Genomic DNA, 10604 nt, shown 5'->3' with positions numbered 1-10604 from the left:
CGAACAGCCCATTCTTCGACACCATGGCTGACATACCACACAAACACAACAGCCTCAAGATAACGTCCACTTTCTTTTTTTTTTCCTGGAAAAGGACGAATGTAACAGTGCTGTGTTATAGAGGATGCTAAATAATTCGTTTTTTTCTGCTCTGTGAATGCAGCATTTTGAAGGATGAAACTAAACCACTTACCAAGAACATAAGATGAAGTAATTTTTATGGATAATATTAAGAACAGATTCAAGTAAATTAATCAAAGTAATTTCAGTACAAGGCCACAACAGGCATTGCGGCTTGCAATATGAAAGTCTTGTGCTGTGATTCCTAGTGCCGTGTTGCAGAGATAATTGTGCATATTTTTAAACACATTATGTAATACATTTTGGGACACATGATGTTGCATTACGCAATATAGTATTTTGGGACTGTTTTGTGATTGTCGCCAACAACTGTTGTCCTCTGTGGCTAATAGAGGACTTCTAGGACACATGGTGACGGGCCTGCTGCGATATATGTATTCGTCCCGAGCGGTCTGGATACAGGTGGTCACAGTACAGTACATGCATACACACTTTGAAAACGTAGTGAGCGACCACGATCATCCCATGGCCATCATTGAGTTCATAATAACCTCGATGTTGACACAGGAGTGAATATGTGAATGTGCCACCTTTATGTGTCAATCAGCTGCATCAATAATAAGAGGGAGTGCTGGTTTAAGACTCAAGGCTCAAGGTATTTCCCACTTTTGGTTTTGGACCTCAAGATTATACTTGCACTGTTTGCTGCTTTGATTTTGCTCTACCAATAGCTGTCTGGTATATGTGCACCCTCGCCAATCACTGTGCTTTCTGTCATAGTCTGGTTTGCCAGGCTGCATGTACATCAGACGGAAGAAAAGAGGCCACTCACTCTCTCGTTGAGACCAATCAGTGAAATGCACTCTGGTATCACTGTCGGTATGATTAATTGGTTTCGATTAACCGCCCTGCCCTAATAAAAAGCCAATTAAACTGGAACATGGAGGCAACTCTCTTGCTGAAGTGGAGAACAGTTCACGGTGTGCTAGAGTTCATGGTGATCATTATTTTACAAATGCTTTTTCAGGATGGATAATCAGGAAAAAGTCCATCTGCAGCCACTGTGTATCAGAAGCACAGCAGCCCATTCACATTGACTTAATGGTATATAAAATGCAATGACACATAGTAAGCACTGCCACTCTTGTTGAGGAATATGACGGGGCAGAGGATGCAGCCCATGGGGCTGCATAAGAACAGCAGCCACTTCACATTGACTTTTAATGGTACGTATATAAAATGTAATGTAATGAGGCATGGTAAGCATTGGCACTCACTCTCTTATTGAAGCATATGATGGGCCAGAGACTTCAGCCCACGGTGCATCAGAAGCATAGCAGCCACTTCACATTGACATTTAATTTCATATCAAATGTAATGACACATGGTAAGCACTGCCACTCACTCTCTTATTGAGGCAGATGACGGACCAGAGACTTCGGACCACAGTGCAGTAGGCTACAGCAGACACTTCACGTTGATTTTTAATTGTATATAAAATGTAATGACACAGTAAGCACTGCCACTCACTCTCTTGTTGAGGCATATGAGGGGCCAGGGACTGCAGCCCACGGTGCATCAGAAGCACAACAGCCACTTCACATTGACTTTTAATGATTCGTATATAAAGTGTAATGTTATGAGGCATATTATTGGCACATTCTCTTGCAGAGGCACATGGGGGGCCAGAGACTGCAGCCCACAGTGCATCAGAAGCAGAGCAGACAATTGACTTTTCATTGTGTATATACAGTAAAGTGTAATGTAATGATCCATTGCCACTCCACTCACTCTCTTGTTGAGGCAGATGACGGGCCAGAGGCTGCAGCCCACAGTGCAGCAGCAGCACAGGCAGCCGCACAGCAGCCACTTCACATTGACCGGCAGGTTCTTCTTCAGGCAGGCGTTCACCCGGCTGATGCTCGTCTTGAACTCCTCAGGAGCCACCTGCACACAGAGAGAGAGAGAGAGAGAGAGAGAGAGAGAGAGAGAGAGAGAGAGAGAGAGAGAGAGAGAGAGAGAGAGAGAGAGAGAGAGAGATGGGGAAAGAGAGAGAGCAAGGGACAGGAGGTAGGGAGGAGAGAGAGGAAACAGAAGTGGATAGAGAAAAGAAAAAAGGGCAGACAGAGAGAAGAAGAAGAAGAAGAAGAAGAAGAAGAAGAAGAAGAAGAAGAAGAAGAAGAAGAAGAAGAAGAAGAAGAAGAAGAAGAAGAAGAAGAAGAAGAAGAAGAAGAAGAAGAAGAAGAAGAAGAAGAAGAAATTGAGAGAGTAAAATAGAGAGGGGAAGATGAAAACAGTGAGAGAATGGGGAGAAAACGAAAGACAGTATGTATGACAGAAAGACATAGACAAAAGGAGAGAAAGGATAGAAGAGAGAGAATAGAAGAGAGAGAGAATGGGGATAAATAGGATGCAGGGCAAAGAGACCTGATGTTTTGTGCGGATAACAACTCCGGTCTTTCTCCTGAATGCTGATTGCATAATTCGTGGTACGGTGACCGGAAAGCTGACACATTTTAACTTCCACTTAATATGACACATGCATCTCAGAGATAGCTACATTCTAAGAAGAGTTAAAGGAAAGACTAGAAAGGGACTTGTGTGGAGATCTTAAGATTATCAGATTGAAATCTTCAGTGGTGTGCTTTTAACTTGCCCAACCAACCTCCTTGCACTGTCAGGCTCAGGGCAAAAGGAGGGAGGGACACACACAAAAAAGAGAGAGGAGAGAGAAAGGGGGGGGGGGTCCAAAGAGAAGAGAGAAGATAAGGGTTGTATGTGGACGGCCTGTGGCTGTAGCTGTGGCCCGTCCGGCAAACAACATGAATGGGACGCTCATTCCTCTCTCTCTCTCTCTCTCTGGGTATGTACGCCGGCCGCCGCCATAAAAGCAGGGGGGTCGTAATCTTTTATGACAGGATGCAAAGGTCTCTTTTTGCAAACAGTGAAAAGAAGTCGGTGCAATAAGCCCAGCAGGCCCCGATCTGCACCCTTCAATCATCATAATCGCGACCTCATCCGTCACATGTCACCCAGGGTCACTATACCGCTGGAGCTGAGGACCCAACTTTATTACCCTGCACTTCCCTCAACCCGCTCTGTCCTCTCCAAACCTGCCCCCCGCCAACCCAACCCAAACCCATGCAACCAACCCCGAAAGCCTACCTCCAATCTACCCCCTCTAACCCCCCCTCCAGCCCTTTTTGTGTCTCTGTGTCTGACCCAGGAAGCTGCCTCTTTTCTTGTGCGCACCCGACTTCTTTTATGTCATTATTTTGTCACCTGGAGTTGCGTCCTCCCCAGCGCCGGGGACTGCGGGGGGGGACGAGGGGGACCTGGGGTTCCCGACCAGCGGAGGACACAGAAGACACTGAGACGGTTTACTCATTGACAGATGGGGCTTTTTTTTAGGCTACAATCGGGCCCAGTGTTGGACACACACACACAATCACACACACACACACACACTGGTGGTAGAGGTGTGCATCTGCTTGCATGACACACAAACAAACACACACGCGCGCACACGCACACGCACACACACACTCACATGCACACTCACACGCGCACACACACACTGCATCAGGGCAGATGCACCACTATCAGATGGGACAGACACTCCAGAGTGGCTTTTTCAAAGAGCACATTAAGCAATGCTTGGATTGCTGTCAGCAGCAGAGCCTTGTGGGGATAACAGCCTAACCAACAGGGGTAGATAGATTTGGTAGGGTTCATCATTAATTATTACAGAAAGGAGTCCCAAAGGGACGATTTTGACGTCGGGGAGCACTGCACACTATAAGAGAATCGCAACTGTCAATCTTATCCCTGATCGCAACCACCGAAACAATGCCCAACGTTCTATTTCCAGTCGCAAATATCAAACACTGGTTGATTTCTACGATTTGCAATCTGCACCTCTTTGAGCAGTCAAAGTTCTATCTTAGACTGTCGCACATGACAAGGAAATCTTGCCCGACACAATCGCTTGCGATGGTCCTGGAGGGTAACGTTCCACCGATTGTCGTAAGAGGGGTTTTCAGCCGAGAATCAGACCGATAGTCGTGTAGTTTGAGCCAGGCTTGGTTTTGGTTTGGTTTGGTTTGGTTTATTTATGGATATAGGAAGACAAAAAGGTATCCAAGGGATAACATGTAAAAGTGTAAACACTTATTTCCAACATGGTCCCTGATGGAAGAGGACAAGACATAACAAAAACATGTAACACATACACATATGCCATCACATTCCTACGTCACCTAGTTCTCCACTTTATTCCACAAAAATACTCTAACTCTTTGTTTAAAACACCTTTTTGTTTCTGCCATTTTAATATTTAGTGGAAGGCTATTCCATAGCATAATCCCTGTATAAAAGAAAGAGCTGCGAGCTGTGCTTTTTGAAGCTGGTACCTTACAGGAGCGAACACTTGCTCTTGTTCCATGGGCATGTTGAGTAAGTTATACACCATTACAATCTGGGATCCCAAGTACTTAGGGGCTATCCCATTAATAATGTTAAACATATGATTCAGTTTTAGCTGTTCAACCCTTAATTTCACAGGCAGATAGTCCACTATCTTAAAATCATTTGAAGTAACATGATACCTAGATGGTTTACCTAATATAAAACGGATCATGTTGTTCTGCATAACCTGCATTTTATTTTTTATTTTCACTGTCAGGCCACTGTACCATGCTGAACAGGCATAGTCAAAATGGCACTGCACAAGCGCTGACACAAGAAGTTTTTTAACTTTAAAATCTAATTGCCTTGTGTTACGGTACAAAAATTTCAATTTAGAAGCACTTTTATACAATAGCTTCTCTGCAATTGAATGACCAGTCAAAGTCTGATCCAGTGTTAAACCTAAATATGTAACTGTTGATTTTGTTTGTATTTCGTTACCGTTACATGTGACTTTTAACTCAGGTGCCTTTTTTATCCTATGTTTGGTACCAAATAAAATGCATTCAGTTTTCCCCACATGCAAGGACAGTCTATTGTCTAGCAGCCACTGTCTTACATTGTTCAACTCATCAGTGAGGGTGTGTTGAATCTGAGAGATGTCCCTGCCAGATACAAGTAGAGAGGAGTCATCAGCATAAAGAATGACTTTACATTTAACAGCTGCTGGCATATCATTTACATAAATAAGGAATAACAAAGGTCCTAAAATTGAACCTTGGGGCACCCCACACGATATTTGCAAGGGTTCTGACAATACCCCATCATAATCACAAATTTGATGTCTATCAGATAGGTATGATTTAAACCACTGTAATGATGCCTGGCCAAAACCCATGCATTGCAACTTAGATAAAAGAATTGAATGGTCCACTGTGTCGAATGCTTTCTGTAAATCTAATAAAACCATGCCTGTATAATTTCCATTTTCACTTTCTTGTCTGATGTAATCACATAGGTGAGTGAGGCATGTGTCGGTGGAGTAAGCAGACCTAAAACCAGATTGGAGGTCATAAAGCAAGTTGTTCTGGGTTAAGTACTTCTCCATCTGATTGAAGACCACTCTTTCTAATATTTTAGACAAAGTTGGTAGGATTGACACCGGTCTATAATTTTTAACATCAGCCCTACTACTTTTCTTGAATAGAGGGAGAACCTTGGCCCTTTTCATTTCCGTTGGAACTTTTCCAAGTTGTATAGACAAATTAATAATGTGTGCAATGGCGCCCCCTGTAACATTAGCACTATCCTTAATAAATCTGGCTGGGATTTGATCCAGGCCAGTGGCCTTGTTGGTGGATAATGACGCCAACATCTCCCCTATCTTTTCATTTGACACTGAGCAAAGCTCAAACGAGTCAGGTAATACATCATTATAAATTGACCTCAGAAATTTGGCTCCAAAATTCCCTGATCCTACTGGAAGATGTGAAGCCAAGCTGGCAGCAATTGTAGTAAAAAACGTATTAAAATGATTTGATATGACTTTTTTGTCAAAGCAAACTGTATTGTTAATATCAATCCCAGTATTACAATTATTAGTATTTGATTTTCCAGCACCAATGTCTTTTAATATTTTCCACAGCTTCTTTGGCTGGTGAATATTTTCTGTAACTGCTTCAGCATAGTACTCAGCTTTCGCTTTCTGTATAAGATATCTTGCTTGGTTCCGTGTATATACATATTTGTCAAAATCATTTTGCAGATTAGACTTAGAGAATTTTCTGTAATTGTGATCTCTCTGTCTTATTAAATCAATTATCTCAGTAGTCATCCATTTAGCTCTCTTTTGTTTAACTCTCATCTCTCTCATTGGTGCAACCATGTCCAGTGCTGTTAAAAACCTCTCCTTAAACAACTTCCATGCTTGATCAGGTTCCTTACTGTCTAAAACTTTACTCCAATCCTGATCTGCAAGTTTAAGCTCAAAGGCCTCCTTAGAATATTGTCTTGTACATCTCATTTTTATGGAATGATGAGATCCTGACCCTATTTTACCCTTAGATGTCTTGCGAGTACAGAAAATTACTTTATGGTCACTGATACCGATTTCCAAAGTCCCTGAGCAGGATATTTTCTCCCTGTCAGTAACCAGTATCAGATCCAAAATGGATTTAGTGTACACATCTACTCTGGTTGGCTCAGTTATAAGTTGTTGTAACCCAAAAACCTTGCAAAAATGTAAAAACTTTTTAAGAAGACAATTTTTCTTGGTAAGCAGCAAATTTGTGTTATAATCACCCATGAGAATGCATTCTTTCTCCAGAAACACATTGCCGTCAATACACACTGATTCTAAAAGTTCATAAAAGTCATTTTGTTTGGGGGGTCTGTAGCACACCCCCACCAAGATCGGCTTTGTTTTGGGCAGTCGAATTTCAACCCAAGCAGTTTCCAATGAGTCTATCTGTAAGTCCGGGCAAGGGGTGAATGATAGATCAGTCCGAATAAAAAGACATACCCCTCCTCCGTTCCTATTGCGGTCTCGCCGGTAGCAGTTGAAACCAGGCAGTTTAACCTCGTCGTCCTCAATGGAATTGTCTAGCCACGTCTCAGTCACAGCAATCACTGCGGCTTTTGTCCTTGCAATAAACTGCCTTAATTCTTCAATTTTCGGAAGTAAACTCCTTGCGTTGAGGTGAATGAAATGAAGCCCTCTTTGATTCAAAAGTTCCACGGACGTTTTCCCCTTTCTCCATACTGTCATCCCCACCGAAAGAAGTAACCTCTCGTGCGTAATCCAGGATATCGGGGGAAACACAGTTCTTGCGCGCAACAGGCATTACACACCAGTTGAATGTTTGCCTGTGCTTTGACGGCCAAGGAGTATGTTTTGCGATCTATGTTTGCACATTTAATATGAACAAACTCGTCACACAGATCACAGGCAATTGCATTTGCGTTTGATCTCACAGTCTTCCCACAGTTCGGGCATTGGCACCTAGATGTTTTGCAGGTGGATGGTCCAGGGCAGGGATGAACATCCCCACACAGCAGCAAGCTTTCTGTGACGACCAGTAGCGTAAGATGTATCTTTACTTCACCAGTATTTCGCCTCCGGTTACGTTGCTTGTTGGGGGCAAGTTGGCTCGGTCGGATTAATGTATTAAACAGTTGGTAATGTCCGACGGGTATCTTACTGGAATGTTTGTCACCAGCTGATTTCAGAAACAAAGCTGCTTCCGCGTTTTTGCCAGCCACAAAAGAGTTATACAGTCCTACGGTTTGGCAAAACGCCAGCAACAAAAGTAGGACAAACTGTCCGTTGGCCATTTCATTTACCAACTTGAATAAAAACTCTAAAACTTTAAAAACAATAAAAACTTTATCCCGCGGCTGCCAGTGGCTTCAGCACGCCCGCGCATGCGCACATCAATGTTGAATGTATTGTGCGCCTTTGAGTTTGCTTAAATGGGCTTGTGAAATACTCTCCCCAATTTGTGTGTCTAATGGAGTCCGTCAAGGTGGGCTACAATCTCCTGCATTATTTAATGTCTACATGAATGACTTGTCAGTCCAGCTGAGTCAGCTGTGTACTGTGGCCTCCTTGGTTGGTAGCCCTCTCATCAACCACCTCATTTATGCAGACCATCAGCCCATTATGAGTCCATGTAGTGCTGGTTTATAGTGCTGGAGTATAGGAAGTTAAGACGACAAGAAAATGACTTGTCCTGTCTTCTATCTGGGTGATAATCCATTCATGGTGTGTGTGTTGAAATGAATCATCTTGGTCATATAGTTTCTGATGATCCGAGTGATGATGATCATGATATGTGTTATACAGCTAACACCTTAGTTCATAAGTTCAGTATGTGCTTTTTTTATGTGAAATGATAGCCTTTTACACAATGGATAAGCTTACAGTGTCATAAATTGACACTATGTGACTGTCGTTGCTGCTACCCAAATGATTTAGAGGCAGCTACCTGTTGTTTTCTCTTATGCAGCGTACTTGTGATGAGAAGCTTTTTTGTGTCTTAATTGAGGCTAAGGCGGTTGATTATGACAGGAACATGACATGACATGTGTATGACATGGAATGTTCTCTTGTCATGCCTGCTGTGTTCAAGGGGGAATATCCATCTCTCCCTGTTCTGCCCAACACCGTTGCTGTCCCATGACTTGCTGCTTTTTCATGATGCTCATGAAAATCAGGGGACTCGCTCCTCTGAACAGAACCATAACGCCAAATGTAATTCATAGCTTTCAATAAAGACATTTAATTCAGAATCTTCTGTTGTGTTTTCATGACTAAAATGTTCTGACAGAAGTGTGATTATTTTTAACAATTGTGCTGCCTTTAAAACTTCAACACGGACCATGTATAAATGAAGAATTCAATCATATGAGAACATTTGACATAAGCTTAAGTATCAAGTTGTACAAACACCGGTCGTCTTTTAAGATAACCCTCCTTAAACCTCAATTGTGGTACCAATCAGAGTGCACATCAAAAATGTAGAGGTTACCATGGCCTGAATTAGTTCAAAATTACACGCATGAAACTAAAACTGGATTGATACATGCGATAAGGCTTACCTGTACCTTTCTGATTATTCAACTTCAAACAAGTTAGGCCACAGTAATTTCTATGCAAAGTCTGCTTAGTCCTGCAGCTTGGCTGATCATGACAAGTCTAGACAAGAGGAAATATAATGACATTTTCATTACCTTTCCGGTGAGGACAGAGGGAAACTCTGTGTCAAACTTATTGCTCAAGCCGAACCTGCAGACAAAAAAAGCAGGTTTGAGACCAAGAAGTTTGAGGCAACATCAATTCATAGTGTTTATGGGTAAAAATAGGCCTACTGCACTATGATGTTGGGAATCAAAGTAGTCAGTTGAGATTCTGAAGTCTATGTGTGTGTGGTTGTTTATGTTCAACCCAACATGGTGTACTGACAATGTAATGTCATCGCCAGTGACTTGTCAGTTCAGTGAAATTAGTTGTGTCTGATAATAATCTGAATATTTGCCTCATGTATACACAAAAACACTATGGAAAATGACAAGACAACATCTTTATCCTAATGTGAAATAAACTGCACGATAGCCAGACAGACACACACACTAGCCTACGTTGCGGGAGAAACCTTTCTTCACTATCCCATCACTTCTGTCAAACATTTCTCATACAAACAAATCCAGAAATCCATGACGAAAACGACCCGATATTATTTATATATAGACAGTTGAAGGTAGACATGGTTTCTTGTTTTGAAGTCATGTTGTGACGCTAGCTGACTGGCTAACGTCCTTCTCCTTCCTCCCTCTGACTAACGGGGCAGAATTTATGCATGGCTTGCAATAAAGCGCAATAAATCACTGTACGTGTCTGAGTGGCTGTCAGACACACTGCTTTGACTAAAAGTAATCACCGTCAAGGAACACAACATACAGTCTACACGGATATTTGGCCTGCTTGTGGTTTTCATCGTAGCTTACTACTACGAATGACAAAAACATGCACTGTTGGTTAGCAGGGAAGCTAGCTGACCCACCAGTGTCTAACTGACAGTTGTAACGGACAGACTCGCCTGTTCACCAACTTACACGGTAATGTGTCCAGCTCCTCGCATTATGACAGGTTCAGGGCAGTATCTGGCGAGGTGTTCTTCACTCACTATCCTTTCATCTTCTTCGTCTAACTCATAAATGGTATCAAAGTCCGCCATGTTGGGCAGTAAGACGCTCATGACGTCTCTAGCGCTGCCAAGATGACATCAGGCAATGTGCTGTTCACACGCGCCACCACAGCACAAGTGGCGCGCGAAATTATTACATTGTAACCACTGAACAGAGTTATTATTTATCCATGAATAGTTACATGTAGCGTTCCTGTGTTTCTTTCTTTGGCCCGCAGCAGACCAATATTTACAGTGAAATGCGTTGATGACGGGGTGTAGGCTATGTTGTGCTGTTTAATTCTTACACGGTCGCTGGTCAGATCATAGAAATGGATGAATTTGGCTTATGGGCTGTTCACACGAGTCAGGAATAAATGCAAAATGTGTTTTTTTTCTGATGATGCCCTTTCCAAATAACATTAGGCTAGC

At 42.5% G+C, this 10604-nt stretch overlaps 1 protein-coding gene across 1 annotated transcript in view; it reads right to left on the bottom strand.

Moving 5' to 3' along the window:
* The window catches only part of chic1 (cysteine-rich hydrophobic domain 1), a 15175-nt gene extending 4887 nt beyond the window's left edge, over positions 1–10288 (bottom strand). The window contains exons 1-3 of the mRNA XM_063190668.1: positions 10102–10288; positions 9220–9274; positions 1873–2028 (exon numbers count right to left, since the gene is read on the bottom strand). Of these exons, the coding sequence (XP_063046738.1) occupies positions 1873–2028; positions 9220–9274; positions 10102–10244 (354 nt within the window). The 5' untranslated portion in view covers positions 10245–10288. The remainder of the gene's footprint in view (positions 1–1872; positions 2029–9219; positions 9275–10101) is intronic.
* Between the last annotated feature and the right edge of the window lie 316 nt (positions 10289–10604).

The sequence above is a fragment of the Engraulis encrasicolus genome, chromosome 23, assembly GCF_034702125.1.
Source record: "Engraulis encrasicolus isolate BLACKSEA-1 chromosome 23, IST_EnEncr_1.0, whole genome shotgun sequence".
Classification (NCBI taxonomy): domain Eukaryota; kingdom Metazoa; phylum Chordata; class Actinopteri; order Clupeiformes; family Engraulidae; genus Engraulis; species Engraulis encrasicolus.
This window is presented reverse-complemented; position numbering and strand designations above follow the sequence as displayed.